The following is a 19,169-nucleotide window of genomic DNA, read 5'->3' as shown; positions in this document are numbered from 1 at the left end:
GTTAACTCTGATTTCTCTTCACAGATGCTGCCAGACTTGCTGAGCTTTTCCAGCAACTTCAGTTTTGTTTGTTGAGGAACCTCACCTCGTTTTCCATTTCGGCACTTTATAGTCTCTTGGACTTAATATGGGCTTTTACAAGTTCAGTGTTTGACTTCTAGTCCACGTTTCTCAAATCCCATGACCATAGGACATTGGAGAAGCAGTACACCTTTGAACCCATCGAGTCTGCTCCATAATTCAATGAGATCATGGGTGATTGCATAATCCTCAATTTATTTTCCTGCCTTTTCCCTTACTGATTAAAATCTGTCTCATTCTCATGGCTGTGACTTATTGGCTTTATTCTCCTTTTTCACTGCCAGCATTTCCGCCTATTTTATATGTCGTTACCACCGTTATCACTGCCTTTGCCTTTTGTCTTGGGCGTACTCATTATCTATTCCACTTGGTCCATCTCACCTCTGTCACTAGTATATAAAACATAATTTTCCTGTAAAGATGTGAGGAATGTTGGATTGAATGGCAACGCAGGCTTGACGGACTAGACGCTTACTCCTTTACCTAGTTCTAATGGCTTATCTCTATTAGCTTTTTCCAAGATGAGATTTCCTTATCATGTGGGTGTTTTTCCTGGCTGTAGTGAGTCGTGATGACATTTAGGCAATTTCTGTAGACTCCAGAATGGGAGGAAAAAACCATTGGAGCTTTGAGATTTAAAAAAAACACTCCACAAAAAGTCTCTTTGTGACTTAAAACTTTTAAATGCAAGTCTCAATAAGCACATGCTTTTTCGTTCAAAATTTCTACCAGTCTGTGCTCTCAAATTTTGCCACAGCATTGTTTTAAAAATAATAGAAATGGATAGTGATAACTGGCAAGTTTTGTGAACTCTTTTAACTTGAAGCTATGACTCCATGTCATGTGTTGCTGTAGCTCTTTATTACATTTTCAGAAAATCACGCCTGTCTGTGTTTCTATTTTACTAGCGATAACATGATCTCACCGCACCTGCCTTGTTTGTGCACTAATGTTTGATCATGCTGTTGTACAAAAGCATGCTAGTTCAGTTGAGAAAAATATAACTGGCAGTAATTCTTGTCTGTAATCTGGTGTTTGCTCATAGCTGTTTTTGATAATTCAGAGAATCTGAGAAGTTAAGGGGTTAATTTGCTCTGCTAACCTGTAGAAATTGAATGCCCCAGGGATAGGGTGGTATATTTCTCTGTTTTGCAGGTGTGATGTAGAAACATTTGCATTATCATCTCCTATTATTCAGAGTAAAAACATTTACTTTATCATCTATTCAGAATCGATAAGAGCATTGCAGTTGGAATTCTGACCACACCCTGCGGTTTAAAAAAAATTTTACACCAGATTTTGCCATTAAGGGATGATTTACATCACATTGCAGTGCCGTGATCATATCCAGAAACGTTGTCTTGAGTGGCATGTGACTGTGGGGAAGTGGCTGGGGGTTGTCTTGTGGGCGTTACTGACTGTGATATGAGATTTTGTATAAAGGAAGAACTGGTTCCTTTGTTCAGAGAGATTCTCTTGACATGCTTTGCAAGCGTTGCGAAGTGATCCTCCCAAAACTTGTACTTGCTTAATAAACTTTGGCTGTTCACAGAAGTTGGCATATTGCAGTTGCATTAAGTGTGCAAGAATCTCAAAAAAAAAAAGAACCTAACACCTGGACGTCTCAGAATCCTGGATATTAAGTAAAGCTCCGTGGAAGAAAACAGAGGCTTTTGAAATGTGGATGTTGAGACCTCTGGTAAAAATTTCAATTCAGGATCATAAGACCAATGGGTGTAGGAATTGAGAGCAAAAAGGCTCCTGAAATATCATTTCCAAATAAGAAAGTCAGTATTTTTATAACTTGATCAGAGCTAAAAACCACTAAGATCTCTTCTTTAAGAGAAAAGAAATGGAGGGCAGTGGAAAAAAGGCTCAGCCTAGGCATAGTTGAATGACTCAGCAGTGTAGACGAGCGACAGTGGATATGAGGATGGCGCAAACCATGTAACTGTGACACCATGCCAGCAGATCTCCTGACAGCTGTAGCTACTAGCAACACCATTCATCTCCTGCAGATGGTTAGTTTAAGTCAAAGTCCTTTCTCTGTGTGAGATTGCTGAGTTAGTAGATCTATATTATAGAGAATGTTCACCAGCCACCAGTGTCCCTCTAAAGAACCATGAGGAAGTTGGAGAAATCTGTATAAAGGAAGAACGTGCGGAACGTTTCAGGGAACACCTCTGGGACACCCACACCAACCGCCCCGTGGCTGAACACTTTAGCTCCCCCTCCCACTCCGCCAATGACATGCAGGTCCTTGGCCTCCTCCATCGCCAGACCCTGGCCACACACCATCTGGAGGAGAAGCGCCTCATTTTCCGCCTAGGAACCCTCCAACCACACGGGATGAATGTAGATTTCTCCAGGTTCCTCATTTCCCCTCACCCCCCCACCTTATCTCAGTCCCAACCCTCGGATTCAGCACCGCCCTCTTGACCTGCCATCATCTTCCCAACCTCTCTGCCCCCACCCTCTCTCCGGCCTATCACCCTCACCCTCACCTCCTTCCACCTATCGTATTCCCAGCTCCCCACCCCCAAATTCCCTTCCCCCCCGTACCTTTTATCTCAGTCCGCCTGGCACGCCAGCCTCATTCCTGAAGAAGGGCTTATGCCCGAAACGTTGATTCTCCTGCTCCTCGGATGCTGCCTGGTCTGCTGTGTTTTTCCAGCACCACATTTTTCAACTATTGTGATTAAAATCCCTGTTGTGACTTAGAAAATGAAAATCAACCTGATTTGTGAAATTTCAATGAGAGCCAGACTTTACATTTGAGTAGCAACAAGATCTGCACTTGCACATTCTACCAGCAGTATGGTTTTTAAAGTACAATTGGATAGTAATAACTGCCTGGATCTTGAATTGTCTTTCAAGAAACTCTGAATCAAAGCTGTTTGCTAGTGAGCACACTCTAGCGATTTAAATAAAAGTGAGATATCCCTATTGAGAACAACCTTTTTATTCAGTGTTGGGCCAAAATAATTTACTAATATGGATTGCTAAGCAACTTGGCTTTGGGTTTGTACGTATCTTAAACCTGATTGGAACAATCCTTGTTATGTGTGGTGATTCAGATCCTTACACATGAAGAGCAATACTGTGCTTGAGTATAGGTAGTACCTGTCATTAAGACCATCAGGTGGAGGAACATTGGATCCAAATCTAATTCTATTCCAAGCAAGAATCCCATTTGTGGATGCTGTACGATCATCATTGGAGAGGCTTGACCCTGTTTTCCTTTTCCAGGCGAAAGGTCACTTGAACTGCTGTCCAACTGCTGGTATTTAACTGTGTTAGTTTAGACTATTATTCTAGCAAACTTTATCCTCCCCTAATCTGCAGAAATCTGACCTGTGGGGGAATCGAGATCACAGACACTTGCATCAATGGGATAATGGCTATGATGTATATCTTTCCCATCTTACTTTGTGCCTAAGGCTGCCTGTGTCACAAGGGATTTTGTATGCTCACTATCTTGAAAATAATTGTTCTATTAATATTTGTTTTTTGAATTTATCCTACAGTTGAATAGTAAACTGGCCCAAAGTCCTTCAGAGGAATGGTATGAAGCAAATCTTAACATTGAGCCTCATTAAAAGTAAAATATATCATTCAGGAGCGCACTAGGCTTGTGGATTATTTGTTCATGCTGTTAAGGTTAGTAGTGTAAAGTTCCTATTACGTCCTGAGACGAGTTCTGATCTGTCATCCCCCACCAAGACTGTCTATTTCCAGCTTGCCCATCTCAGTCCCAGCCCAACCTGATGAATCACACTTTCATGCCTTTATTATATGTAATTCCTTTTTAGCCAGCCTCCCAGCTTGCACCAAATGTACACTAAAACTCATTTGAAACTGCCTGTTCTAAACTGTGTTTATCTCATCCTGCTCCGTTCCTCTTTCAAATTGACTTCTTTCTGACCAAGCTTTCAATTACCTGTCGTAATTTGGCTTCATGTCAAATATTCTTTGACCGTTGCTACTTTAAACAGAGCAGCAAATTACTACAGATATTGGAATGTGTACTGAAAACAAGAAATGCTGGAGATCACAGTGGATCAGTCAGCATCCATGGAGAAAAAGCAAGCTAACGTTTCGAGTCTAGATGACTCTTCAAAATTGAATGTCCCATGTAACATCTTTTACCATATTGAATAAAAGTTGCTGCTGAGTTGCACTTTCTCTTTTTCTTGTAAGGAAAGCCAGTATGCTACGTTCTCCCAAATTATAGCAAGCAGTGAGGATGACACACAATGTACAGAGGGATATAGAAAGATTAAGTGGGCCAGAGATTGGCTGATGGGATGTAATGTGGGAAAATGTGAGGCTTTGCACTTAAGCAGAAAATATAGAGCAGCTGGATGTTAAATGAGGAAAGACTGCAGAAAGTTGCAGGACAAATGTTGTTAGGATGCTCATCTGTGAATCACAAAAAGCTGACATCCAAGTTTGACAGGTAATAGGGAAGGCAAATGGAATTTTGGCCTCAATTTCAAAGGAATGGAATACAAGAAATAGGGCAGTTAGCCTGCATCTCCAGTAATGTGGACTTTTGATCCCTTTACCGAAGGAAATACATTGGCGTTCAAGGCATTTCAGAGAAGATTGACCAAGTTGATTCCAGGGACAGAAGGATGATTTTATGTGAAAAGGTTAAGTTGGTCGGGCTTGTATTCATTGAAGATTAGAAGAATAAGAGGAGTCTTTATTCAGAGACAAGATTCCTAGATGTCTTTACAGGATAGACATGGAGAGGTTGTTTCCCAATGTGGGAGTGTCTTGGTCTAAAAGGCGTAATCTCAGAGTAAGGGGTCAGCCATTTGAGAGAGAGAGATCGGGAGAAATTTCTTGAGGTTACAGAATCCCTGGAATTCTTTACCACAGAGGAGCTGAAATTACGACATTAAGTATTTATAGATGGAAAAGGCGGATTTGTAATCTGTAAGGAAATTAGAAGTTATGGGGATAAGGAAGAGGAGTGGAGCTGAGAATGATCAGATTAGCCAATACCTCATTGAATGGCAGAGCAGACTTGACAGGCTGAATGGCCTACTTCTGCTCTGTCCTATCTGCCAAGATTTTGCCCACAAACATTCCTTACATAGATACTTGGGGTCATCGTCACAACTTGCCTTCCCATTTACTTTTGTGTCATCTGCAAACTTGGCTTAGGATGTTCACTTTCCTTATCCAAATCATTCATATATATTGTAAATAATTGTGGCTCCAATAGTGATCTCTAGCACTGCACTAGTTACAAATTGTCATCCTGAAAATGCCCACTTTATCGAATTCTGTCTTTTATTACTTGGCTAATCTCTTTCCTTACTATTGTACTGCTGCTAACCATGGACTCTGATCTTAAGTATCCTGATGTGTAGTGTGTTATCAAATATCTTTTGAATATCCAAATATATTACATTTTCTGGTAGTCCCTCTTTATCTATCCTGCTTGTTATCTCCACAAAGATTTTTAACAAATTTGTCAAAAATGTTTTCTCCTTTGTGAAGCCTCTGCTTGACGATATACATTTCTAAATGATCTACCATTGTATCCTTTATAATAAACTAACATGTTTCCAATGACAGATGTTGTACTAAGTGGGCCTACAGTTGCCTGTTTTTGTTTTTGTCTCCTTCCCTTTTTAAATAAAGGTGTTACATCGGTATGGACAAGTTGAACCAAAGGGGCTGTTTCATTGCCCATCTCTATGACTCTAACAACAATTTTCCAATGCTCTGAGACTTTTCCAGAATCCAAGGCTTCTTAGAACATTAGGCAGTCCCTTGAGACCAAGGATTTTTTTTCATTCTAGACTTGTGGATCTTGAGGAGAATAAATGTTGCAATGCTGGACCCATATACTCTGCTGTAGGTGATGGTTGAAGAGGCAGTGGGTAGGGTGCTTGGGCTTTTGCGTGCTCCTTTTGCTGTTTGCACTAAGCTGCCACCTAAGGTTCATTAGAAATGCTACCAATGGTTGACATATTCGTGGATGCTTTTCCAGTTTGGACAGTCTTGGACATGTGATTCCCATGAGTCACATAAGGATATTACATGTTTCCACGGAGGCCAAGTTGGTGTTCGTGAAGTTTTTTTTTCTGCCTTCCTGCTAAATACTTGTCATAATGAGGGAGATTGGAGTAGAGGGCCTTTTTTTGGAAGTCTTGTACTCCTGCCAAAATCGTGGTCTCCTAAAACAGCTGATAGGCAGGAACCAGTGCCTCAATGCTGAAGATATTGGCTAGAGAGAGGACACTGATAGTGGAGGACTTGTCTTGCCTTTGGATTTGCAGTATTTTGTGGATTCATTGCTTCTTTGGGAGCTAAAATGTTGTTTGTGTCTTTGCACATAGAAGGGTAGTTAACACTAGAGTCTTGTAGATAATTATCGGTTCAGGATTTCAGATCTTTGTCATCAAACACTCTGTTCCTCTGGAAATTCTGACAAAAATAGTGCTGATCTTGGTCATTCAAAGCAGCAAGGCTCCAGGTCTTAACACTGAGTGATCAGATCTCAGCTGAAGATGAGGTAAGAGGGCATAAAATTGACTGTATCCCCTTGATGGAGAAATGAATGGCTAATTGTCAGTCTAAAATTTCCTAATTGTGGACCCTTGTGTGTGAAGCGATTGTTACTCTGACTGAGAATTGAATAATTTTAGAATTATCAGCATAACTTGTGCATCTATTTCTCAAATTCACTATTGTGTCATTTGTACTTTACAAACCAAAGTTATTTACTTCATATAGAGTAAATTAATTGACTTTTATCTGTAATTATTTTTCTCTGTTCCTCTACTCTTCATCTTTGTGGATTATTCTTACAATTACTGCACGCAACAGTCCTTCCACCACCCCATGTATTTACTCATTCAGTAAGGGTCATCACAAAATAAAAAGTGGCCTCAGGTTTCTGCTACTTTGTGCAATTTGCTCAGGAGTTGGCCATATCAGAATGTAGAACAAAGCAGTTTTAGATGGAAGAAAGATTTGGCATGAATTTTTATGCTGTTTTCTAAGACCTGTGGGAACAGACCCCAACTACATGGCTATTACATGTTCTTGGATTGAAGTAGCAAGCATGACAAGTTCTGCAAGTTGCACCTACTTGTAGTCATTAAACAGAATAATCAATTTTAGCTTTTTTCAGTAATGGGCATATTTAACTATTCAGCTTCCAATTTACTAAAAAAAATGACCACTGTGCCAATGAAATAACTTAGTACAATTTGGCAAAGTACCTTGCAATTGTTTTAAATCTGGTTGCTTATAGGGGGAGGACTAGACACTCTTATTTTAAAAAAAAAGTTTTTCTTTTTTGACCCTATTTGAAGCTGTCTTAAATTGGTGCAATTTTATTATCATTTAAAAAATATACTCCTTGATGTCTTTAATGTGAGGCAGGGAAGAAAATATATTGGCTCCGACATTGTCTGATTGTGCTGGCTAGTGGAAAATGTTGTGCCTGGCACTTATACAAATATGTTTAAACAGAAGTATACACACACAGCTCTGCTTTAAGGTCAGTTGTTGTCCATTGTCCTCCTCACCCACCCCCTTTTCTGTTTTGAAAGAGTGTGCTAGGCTTATTCCATAACCAGCCAGTTTTCTACTTTGTGTGGAGCATTTCTTATACTACTTATGGCAGTGTTTATTGGGACTCTCTGGATAACCTGTGTGTAAAGGAGGACTGTTGTGACTAAATCTGTGAGGGTTCAGAGAATGACTCTTCAGTTTTTACTCATGTGATTCTCATGTCACTGACCCTCAGCGGTCTTATGGAGGATGTGTCTGCCAGGACATGTGTGCTTTTTAGATTTCAGCAAGGATCATTTAGTCAAATATTCTTTGTTCTTGGTGATTCTCTGCCAGAAGAACTCTGGATTTTTGCCTGGAGCACAGTGTAGATTTATGAACGTTTACCTGAGCTATGCAGGGAAGCTCTGGATGGTTACAGTACTTAACTACAGGGAATGGGTTCTGGTCATTAACACACTGGTGGCTATGATGTGGTTCTGGTTGGTCATGTCTTTCCTTCTACTACTGTACTGAGTTGATGGCAAACTGCAAAGGACGCAATGGGCTTCTGCCATGGCCCTGACTCTCCAACTTCGGAATTGGCAGTTAGCAGTCATGCCTTCAATGATTTCATGATTACAAGTCTGTGTTTCAACTCTATGGGAATGACTGTATTGTGATGGTCCTCCTAGACAGTGGATAGTGTACGTTTGCAATGGTTTCCTTCAGCCAGCTGCACTGCCTGAATTATGGTAGCTCCTGTTCATGGTTATTATTCTAATGTTGCTTATGTTAAGTTTTTATTATTTTTGAATTGGAGCATGTTTGTTCTATGCATTGATGCAGTCTGAAGGGGATGTTTGTTTTCTCCAGTGATAAATCAAAATCAACTAAATGACTTCTATTTTGTTCTTAAGGTTTGAGCAGACTTCTGTCTCTGTGTCTGTGTCGTGGGAAAATCAAACTGTTTTTCTTTTTTATTGACAGACTGGTATTCAATTGACACTGCTGTTCCTCGATTTGCATTTGTAGCATTTTCTACAATATGAAATGGCCATTACTGTTAATTATACTCCTTTTCTGGTTCTTACAACTGTGTGTGTGTGTGTGTGTGTGTGTGTGTGTGTGTGTGTGTGTGTGTCACAACATTTTACTTGTTGACTCGTTCCGTCCCTTTTCCTGTCTTGATTGCAAAGCGAACAAGTGCAACAACATTTTTCCTGAGATTGTTACGCACTTGATGCAATTACAGATACCAACTTCTGTGAACAACCAAAATTTTATTAAACACAGTACAGTACAAGCTTTCTGGAGAAACCCATCACAATGCTTGCAAAGCCATGTCAAGGGATCTTTCTGAACAAAGGAAACAGTCCTTCCTTTATACAAAATCTTGACATCACACTCAGTGATGCCCACAAGACAATCCCACAGTCACATGCCTCTGAAGACACAGTGCAGTGACATCATTTCCAGAAATAATATAATGTAAATCATCCCTTAATGGTCAAATCTGTTGTGAATCTTTTTTTTTAAACTACAGAGAGTAGTCAAAATTCCACCTGCAATGTTCTTATGATTTTGAATAGGATGATGATGCAATTCTTTTACTCTGAATAACTAGGAAATGGACCTGAATGGCAAGGGATAGCAATGTGAATTCCTTACAATCTACATGTAAGTCAAAGGCATCCCACCCTAACCTCGGGACTTCCAATTTCCTGCAGGTCAGCAGAGCAAATTAACCCTTTAATGTCTCATTGGACAATTAAACAAATAACAAAAGGTGGAGGTTCCACAAATGCCCCTATCCCCAAGAGTGGGGGATCCCACAGCTTAATGCAAAAACATGAGGCTGACATATTTACCTTGACCTTCAGCCAAAAATGCTGAGTAGGTGATCCATCTTGACCTCGCCCTCCTGTTGTGCCCAAAAGCCAATCTTGAACCAGTTTGATTTCAGATCATATCAAGAAATGACTGAAGAATCTGGGTAGTGCAAAAGCTTTGAGCCCTGACAACATTTCAGCATTAGTACTGAAGACCTGTGCTCCAGAACCAGCTATGTCCCTACCCACGTTGTTCCAGTACAGCTACAGAACTGACATCTACCTGATGACAATAAAGAGAGTTGACCAAGTATAATCTGTGCACGTGAAACAGGATTAATCCAACCTTGACAGTGATCAATCATCTCGGCCCCAGGGCATCATTTCAGGAACAGAGGGTTCTTGGTGTTCAAGTATATAAATCCCTCAAAGTTGCCACCCAAGTGGGTAGGGTTGTAAAGAAAGAATATGGTGTTTTGGCTTTCATTAACGGGGGATCAAGTTTAAGAGCTGTGAGGCTTTGCTACAGCTCTGCAAGTCCCTAGTGAGACAACACTTAGAATATTGTGTCCAGTTCTGGTCGACCTACTATAGGAAAGATAGAGGCTTTGGAGAGGGTGCAAAGAAGGTTTACCAGGATGCTGCCTGGACTTGGAGGGCTTGCCTTATGAAAAGAGGTTGACTAAGCTCGGACTTTTCTTTCTGGAGAGAAGGAAGAAGAGAGGTGACCTGATCGAGGTATACAAGGTAATGAGAGGCATGGATAGAGTCAATAGCCAGAGACTTTTTCCCAGGGCAGAATTGACTGGCACGAGGGATCATTCTTTTAAGATATTACAAGAAAGGTATAAAGGGGATGTCAGAGGAAGGTTACGCTGAATGCATTGCCAGTAGTGGTGGTGGAAGCAGAGTCATTAGGGACATTTAAGCAACTGCTGGACGTGCATATGGATAGCAGTGAATTGAGGGGTGCTTGGTTGTTATTTTATTTTACATTAGGATACATCGTGGGCCAAAGGGCCTGTTTCGTGCTGTACTTTTCTATGTACTATTTCTATTTGTGGGAGATTACAGGGAACAAATTTGTGACTGCAGATTTTACATTATAGCAATTAACTTAATTGACTGGAAATGTGAGAGATGTGATTGTTGTGGCCATGTGCTATATAATTGCAAATCTTTTTTGCAATAAACAACACCTAAGACAATTCCCACTCATTTTTGCATTGCACCAGTGATTAAAGGGTTTGCCTGTTGACTGGAGGGTTTTTATAAGGAAAGGTTGGATAGCCTGGGATTATTTCAGTGGAGGATAAGAGATTGAGGGATGACCTCAGGTTTATAATATGATGAGGGGTATGGACAAGATGAATGGCAGGTGTCTTTGCCCTTGGATGGGGGATTCAAAACTAGAGGGCATATTTTTGAGACGGGGGGGTAAGATTTTAAAAAAACACAAGAGACTTTTTTTTAATGTAGAGTGGTCCATGTGTGGAATGAATTTCCAGAGGAAGTGGTGGATGCTGGTACAGTTAGAAAGCTTAAAAAACATTTGGGTAGGTACACTAGTAAGAACGGTGTTTAAGGGATATGGCTAAGCGCAGGGAGGTGGGACTAGTTTAGTTTGGGATTATGGTTGGCATGGATTGGTTGGACCAAAGGGTCATACAACATGGAAACATACCCAATGCTGCACCTAATTTGAATATGTTTGGAAAATGTTAACCATAAGTCACTGTGATTGTCTGAAAATATGAAAGGAATTATGTGGTTGAAAATGTTTCTGTTCTACAAGAAGTCATCTGAGACTTGGTATTTCTGTTTGGTTATTTTGTATAAAATATTTATTGGGGTGGGAAGGAAATTAGAAAGGCAGCGAGAATGTTCTAAATGGGTGTAGACCCCTGGGTTAGGGAATTGAATTCCTGACATGAATGTGCACTTGTTAGTGTGTGCATGTCAGTCTTGGTTGAGGACAGAATGGCGATTGGCTATAATGTGATATTATAGATTTTCCATTAAGGATTACCCAAAAATGTGGACCTTTTTTGTAATGAGACAACAGAGGGTAATTGCTAGCACTGAGTGTGTGGCTAGAGTAGGACCCACTGTTCAGAAGGAAGAGCCAAGTTGGCAAGGGAAAAGCTACAAAAAGATTAGATTAGAAAGACAGAATAATTTTAGTTGCAAATTCTAACTTCCCTAATAAAGTACTAAAATATTGTAAAACAATTTTATTTTGTGAAGCATTGGAGATGACTTGTTTTGCTGCTGATAGTTTTCATTTAAGATACTTCTTAACGTGTTGCATTTTTTTCTTTCAGAACAAGCAACAGATGGCTCTTTGCAGACAGAGGATTGGGGCCTCAACATGGAAATATGTGATATCATTAATGAGACTGAGGAGGGGTGAGTAATATTATAAATTGAGCTACGATACAACAGGTGAACTTAAAGTGACAATGTAATATTGCTTGCAGAACTGTTGTTCTCTTGTGGAGGACAGTAGCGAAACATTTGTTGGACTTGATGGTTTGGATGTGGAGTATGTTGCTAGAAACTCTTGCAATAGCGATAATTATGCTTATAGTTAGAAAGAAAATACTAGGGTTTAATACAAGGAATGTTGCTTTTCATGTTTAAGTTAATGACCTACACTTTTGACACAAAGTTTAGTGTTATGAAGTGTGAGGCTTGTGATAGACTTCAAAAGGCTATTCTTTGATGGAATGAACAGATTTGTAATTAAGAAAATTTAATGTGGAAAAGTGTGAAATGATTCATTTTGGTAGGAAGAACAAAGATGGTGCTATTTTACAACATTAATGTAGGAGCAGACAGATTTGGCATATACATACACAAAGGTTAAAGATTGCTTGGTAGGTTGAAAAAGTGGTTAAAAAGGCATATTGGGTCTGTATAAATGGAAGAAATACAGTGAAATAGCAAGGAAATTTTAGTGATTTTTAGTTTTAACAACTGGGGTATTGTGTTCAGTGCAGGCACCGCACTTGAAATATGGGTAACTTATTCCCAGTGGCAGAAGTGCAAATTGATGCAAGATGAATTTTTTAAAAACTATGTAACGGGTTACAGACTCTGGTGAGGTAGATTCATTTTTGATTTTAAAAAAGGAATTCGATAATTATTTGAAGAGTAATTTGCAAACTTATAATAGAAGATGGGGGAAGGGAGTGGGGTTATCTGAGTTGCTGTTACAGAGAGAGCCAACATAGACACCATGGTACTGAACAGAGTCATTCGGTCTGGAACCATTCTCTAATTCCACGATTCCTTTCTCTCTCAAATATTTACTTTACTTTGATTACACTTATGCTATTTACCTCAACTACTGTATAATAGTGAATTAAACTCTGTGTTAAGATGTTTCTCCCAAATGGCTTATGAAATGTATTAGAGACTATTTATGTCTCCTTCAACATCTTTCCATATATTCTATTATACCCCTTAAGTAATTATAAAGACTGCTGTTAGGGAACCTGCAAATTCCCTTCCAAACCTGACCACATCCTGACTCAAAGCTATATTGTCATTTCTTCACTATTAGTTGATCACAATTCTGGAACTCTCTCCAAAACAGTACTGTAGTGTGCTTGTACCAGATAGACTGTTCAGCAACACTTTCTTCAGGGCAATTGGAGATGGACAAAAAAATTACAGCCTAAGCAGTGCCGATAATGTCTCAATTTTGCTTTTAAAAGTAAACTCTCTGCTTTATCTGAGAGTAGCCTGCAATCTGTTCAGTGCTTCCTGACAATTATAACTTCCCATATCAGCTATAAATAGAGTTACAGAGATATACTGCACAGAAAAAGAACCTTTTGGTCCAACTCCTCCATGCTAACCAGATTTCCTACATCAATCTAGTCCAATTTGCCAGCCCCATATCCCTCTAAACCCTTCCTATTCAATCCATATGCCTTTTGAAATGCCGTAATTATACGAGCCTTAATCACTTCCTCTGGCAGTTCATTCCATCTGTGCAGCACCCTCTGAAACGTTTGTGCCCCTTTGGTATCTTTTAAATCTTTCCCCTTTCACCTAAAACCCAAGCCCTCTAGTTTTGGACTCCCCTACATATAGAACATAGAACATTAGACTCTGGGGGAGAAACCTTGACTTTTCACCCTATCCATGCCCCTCAAGCATGAACTGAATGAATGAATTGAATTAATTAGCTTTATTGTCACATGTACTCATTTGATTACAGTGAAAAGTTCATAAGTTGTGACTTAAAGCACCATCTTAGATACAAAGGTACCTAGGTACAGCTTCAGTTACAGATTACTTACAGGGCAACAATATCACCAACACCCGGCACCATCTTAGGTACAAAGTTTAGAAAACAAGAAACAAGTTAAAAGACAAACATCACAGTCTCACTGCAAGGCCTCTCTGCAGCAGACAATGAAGCGAGCCTCCATGTGGTCTGTCATGGACTGCTGCCGCCACGTTCCATCCCTGGCTGCTGGTTGCTATCATCCCCGCTCTGTGCCACTGGTCATGATTTTATAAACTTCCATAAGGTTATTCCTCAGCCTTCGCTCCAGGGAAAATAAATACAGCCTATTCATCCTTTGCCCATCGCTCAAATGTTCCAACCCTTGCAACATCCTTGTAAATCTTTTCCAAACCCTTTCACGTTTCAGCTACATCCTATAGCAGGAAGACCAGAATTGAACACACTATTTCAGAACTGACCTAACCAATGTCCTGTACAGCCCCAATGTGACATCCTAGCTCCTATACTCATTGCGCTGACCAATAATGACAAGCATACCAAACAACAACTTTGCCACCCTGTCTACCTGCAACTCCACTTTTAAGGAATAAAAAAGTATGAACCTGCACTCCAAGGTTTCTTTGTTCAGCAATGCTCCCCAGGACCTTACCATTAAATGTATAAGTCCTGCCCTGAATTACCCTACCAAAATATAGCGCAACTCATTTATCTAAATTAAACTCCATCTGCTACTCCTCAGTCCATTGGCCCATCGGATCAAGGTCCCATCTACTTTTCGGTAATTTTTTTTGCTGTCCACTCTACCAACTATTTTGATGTCATCTGCAAACTTACCACCCGTGACTCCTATGTTTACATCCAAATTATTTCTATAAACGACAAAAAGCAGTGGACCCAGCACTGATCCTTGTGGTACACCTGTAGTCACAGGCCTTCAATCTGAAAAGCAACCCTCTTCCACCACCCTCTGACTCCTACCTTTGAGCCAATTTTGCATCCAAATGGCTAGTTCTCTCTGTATTCCATGTGATATAACTTTGTTAACCAGTCTGCCATGCAGAACCTTATTGAATGCCTTACTGAAATCAATATAGACAATGTCTCCTGCGCTGCCTTCTTCAGTCCTCTTCGTTACTTCTTCAAAAAATCAAGTTATTGAGACAAGACTTCCCACGCACAAAGCCATGTTGACTATCCCTAGTGGCAGGTCCATAATACAATTCCAATAAGGTGATCATCCTTTTCTTATTTCTCAGTTTCACCCAAACGACTTCACTGGACACAATCCACGGAATATCCTCTATAAGTACAGCTGTAATGTTACCCCTAATCAAATACGCCACTCCCAGCCGCCTCCCCCCGTCATTTTCTATTCTTCCTATAATATGGAACATTAAGCTGCCAGTGCTGTCCATCCCTGAGCCACGTCTCTGTAACAGTAATGAAATCCCAGTCCCATGTTCCCAACCATGCCCTAAGCTCATCTGCCTTGTCAGGCCTCTTGCATTTGAAATAAATGCAGTTTCAGTCCTACCTCATTTTCTGCTTTGCTCCTGCCTGCCTTAATTGTTTGGCTTGCTACTTTTCCCAAGTGCACCAGCCTCAGACTGATCAATTTTCTCGCTATCATTGAGGGTCACCAACACCACCACCACCACCAACCAACCTCCTCCCCAAAAACTAGCTTCAATCTTCTTAGGTGTCTCGAGCAAATCTCCCTTCCAATTCATGTGCAGCCCGTCCCTCTTATACTTGTCAATTATTCCCTAGAAGACGTTCCAATGATCCAGAAGTGTGAATCCCTCTCCCCTGCGCCAACACCTCAGTCACGCATTCATCTACTGTATCCTGCTTTTCCTACTCTCATTAGTTTGTGGCACTGGGAGTAATCCAGACATTACTACTCTTGAGGACCTGCTTTTTAACATCCTGCCTAATTTCCTATATTATCTCCTCAGACCTTTTCCTTTCCTGTGTTGTTGGTTCCATTATGTATAACGACCTCTTGCCAGTTACTTTCACCTTGGAGAATATTTTGCACCCTCTCCAAGACTTCCTTGACCCCGGCTGCCTGGAGGCAACACACCATTTTGGTATGTCGTTGCCAGCCACAGAAACATCTGTCTGTTCCTCTGACTAAAGAGTCCCTATTGATTGTTTGGAATCTGGCATACCCCTTGAAACAGTAGAGCTAGTCTCAGTACTAGAAACTTAACTGTCAGTGCTACATTCCCCTGAGACACCATCACCCCCTACATTTTCCAAAACAGCATACTTGTTTGAGATGGAGATAGCCACAGGAGACAACTGCACTACCTGCCTATCTCTCCTACCTTTTCTACACTCTGTGGTTTTTCTACCTTCCTGAAACTTCCATTCATCACACCCTCTGGCTCCTATAAATTTCTCATTGCCTCCAGCTGCAGCTCTAACCTTAACTATGCAATCCTGTAGGATTTGCAACCAAACACTTTTCCTGCCAACACAATCATCAGGAACATTGAAATTCTCCCTAACTCCCACATCCGATAGAAAGAGCTCATCAGTCTCTATAAAGGCCATCTTTGTACCTTAACAATCTACAGATCCAGAAATTAACAAGTCTTGCTGCTTTAAAAACACTGTAGGATAACTTGGTACCTATGTTTATATGTTTAAAAAAAATTAATCTGGAGACATATCTCAATAAAGCATAAACCAAAAAAGCCATGCTACTCACTATTGGAGATTTAGAAAAAAAAATTAAGGCTAGACTTAAGACAAAAGACAGCTGTTCCCATGCTATGAGCAGCTCCCATTACTGAGGTTTCTCCCAAGTCAGCTGTGAATTCCACTGTTTGTTTATCTTTTGTCGACCTAACTGGGATGCTTGTAAGTTGGGCGGCACGGTGGTACAGTGGTTAGCACTGCTGCCTCACAGCGCCAGAGACCCGGGTTCAATTCCCGCCTTAGGCGACTCTCTGTGTGGAGTTTGCACATTCTCCCCGTGTCTGTGTGGGTTTCCTCTGGGTGCTCCGGTTTCCTCCCACAATCCAAAAATGAGCAGGTCAGGTGAATTGGCCATGCTAAATTGCCTGTAGTGTTAGGTGAAGGGGTAAATGTAGGAGAATGGGTCTGGGTGGGTTACGCTTCAGCGGGTCGGTATGGACTTGTTGGGCCGAAGTGCCTGTTTTCACACTGTAAGTAATCTAATCTAATCTTAAAAAAAAAGTACACAGCACGGGCAGTCAGTTGTTAAAGTTCACTGCCTGGTGAATCAGCTGTGCAAGTTCACTGCTTTTTGTTTTCACATCCCCGCTCTCCCTCTTTCCTCCAGTTTTAAAGTACCATTTTTTGATTTTTTTTTTCCAAAGTTCCAAAACAATGCAGCAGCTTATAAAACAGTCATTCCTGCTCCAAGAAATAGAGGAAATCAGCTCCAACACTGAACAAAGAACAAAGAAAATTTACAACCCAGGAACAGGCCCGTCAGCCCTCCAAGCCTGAGCCGATCCAAATGTACTGTCTAAATCTGTCGGTCAATTCCTAAGCATCTGTATCCCTCTACTCCCCACCTACTCATGCACTTATCCAGGCGCATCTTAAATGAATCTACAGTGCCTGCCTCTACCAACTCTGCTGGCAACACATTCCAAACGCCCACACCCTCTGTGTGAAGTACTTGGCGCGTGTATCCCCCCTTAAACTTTAGACAGGGTGGATAGAGACCAGCTTTTTCCCAGAGTGAGAAACCTCAAAAAAAAGCAGCTCTTGCAGCCACAAATTTCCCCCATTCTTCATCTTGGATTGTTAATCCTTATTCAGTGTCTCTCTACCCAATTAGAGATCGGAATATTCTCACTTTTGCAAGTCATCAAATTTTGGTTTGATAGAAGTTAAACGTGACGTCTCTGTTTTGATATCTGTTACTCAAGGAATAAACCTACGACTTTGGCATTTTTATAGCAACATTAACCTGCGTATGTGAATCTGTTCCTCTCTCCCAGTTAAACTATATTTTGAGGAAGTATGTGATCATTTCTTGTACCAAAGTTCACCACCTTGCATTTAACATTTCCTCATCCATTCTGTGTGCCTGTAAATGCTTTGTATTTCTTTGCAGCCTTACATGCCAACTATATCCCCTCACTTTTGTTACCTTTAAATTTCTGTGTTGTGCTTCTGACACACAAATGGCAATCATTTCCGTGAATAGTGACCAGCAGTGATCTCAGAATTTGATCCCCACAGACCATTATTTCACATCTTTTTCTGCCTGTCTGAATAACTACTTCTTAACCCCTACTCCATTTTTAGTGTTGTAGCCAGCTTGCTATCCATTCTTTCTCTTGCTCCTTGAATCTATTTTGCAGTATCTTATTTTGAAAATTCAAGTACATCATATCTGGTGTATTGCTCATGTCTGATCTTTGTTCCTTTGAAAAATTTATTCAAGTTAGTCAAGGTTGATCTCGGATTTTTTAAAATCTGTGCCTCTTGTATTATTTTGATTTATTCATTGTTTACTTTTCTATCCTTAGTGAATTAATTTTTATGCTGCTGAATTAAGCTAACTAGTCTGCTGTTCGCTGGATTTAGCTGTTTTATTTTTGTAAATGCAGATGTGATCCATCTGGATTTCGGGTTTTATCCTTAAATTTATTTTTATCAGTATCCCCTGTCTTTTTATCTTAATACATATATATTTTTCTAATGCCCAGTTGGTTGCTGTACTGCATAAGTATTGGAGTAAATCAAGCAGTTCGTGAGATTTTACTTGGATTACCTGTGATTTTATTGAGAGTATCTCAACAATGCTATCCCAATTCTGATTTTACATTTCTTCACTTTTCTTAAGAATACTTTACTATGTAGTTTTATAGTTGATCATTTACTTTGAGTTTCCCTTTGTTTTTCTAATTGACGTATTTCCAAATGTGTCATCACTTTAGTATATGTATGTTATTTTCTTTTATCTCTCTATTCATTTGTAATGTTTCATTATTGAGTTGTTTTTGTTCTGAGCGAAATATTTTTCATGCAATGTTTGAGCAACTTTTAAAAATATTTGTTAACACTGTTTAACAGACTAAAAGGTAGCAGGTAATGATTTGGGCAGCAAAGGATTTTCAGACATTTCAGTTCCATTGGAAATCTATATATTTTTTCACTTGCATGAGGTCACTCTGTCTTGCCCTCTGTCTCTCCTCTTCTCACCTGCCTGCCCTCTGGTATGCCTGCTCGACTGGCCTCTTGTTTCTCTCTCTCCACAAGCCACTGGGCAAGAATCCTTTTTTAAAACTTCACAAATTTTCACTTCATTTTAAAACAAAAAAATTCATGGGATGAGGGTGCAGTTGGCTGGGCCAGCATTTAATACTATTACTAAATTGTTTACAGTCAGCCTCATGGCTGTAGGTCTGTAATCACATGTAGGTCAAACCAGGTATGAGTGGCAGTTTCTTTGCTTGAAGGACTTTAGTGAACCAAAT

At 40.2% G+C, this 19,169-nt stretch overlaps 1 protein-coding gene across 4 annotated transcripts in view; it reads left to right on the top strand.

Annotated features, from left to right (window-relative positions):
* The window catches only part of tom1 (target of myb1 membrane trafficking protein), a 116,761-nt gene that overhangs the window by 6,497 nt on the left and 91,095 nt on the right, over positions 1-19,169 (top strand). For 3 of the 4 annotated variants that reach the window (XM_043679949.2, XM_043679947.2, XM_043679946.2), the window contains exon 2: positions 11,759-11,843. In XM_043679949.2, coding sequence (XP_043535884.2) covers positions 11,759-11,843 — 85 coding nt within the window. Of the gene's footprint in view, positions 1-3,608; positions 3,742-11,758; positions 11,844-19,169 lie in introns of all 4 variants that reach the window. The other variant, XM_043679948.2, reaches the window with a different exon arrangement.

Source organism: Chiloscyllium plagiosum, unplaced genomic scaffold (genome assembly GCF_037043375.1).
Source record: "Chiloscyllium plagiosum isolate Xiang-an unplaced genomic scaffold, Cpla_swu_hap1 HiC_scaffold_33, whole genome shotgun sequence".
NCBI classification, from domain to species: Eukaryota; Metazoa; Chordata; class Chondrichthyes; order Orectolobiformes; family Hemiscylliidae; genus Chiloscyllium; species Chiloscyllium plagiosum.
This window is presented reverse-complemented; position numbering and strand designations above follow the sequence as displayed.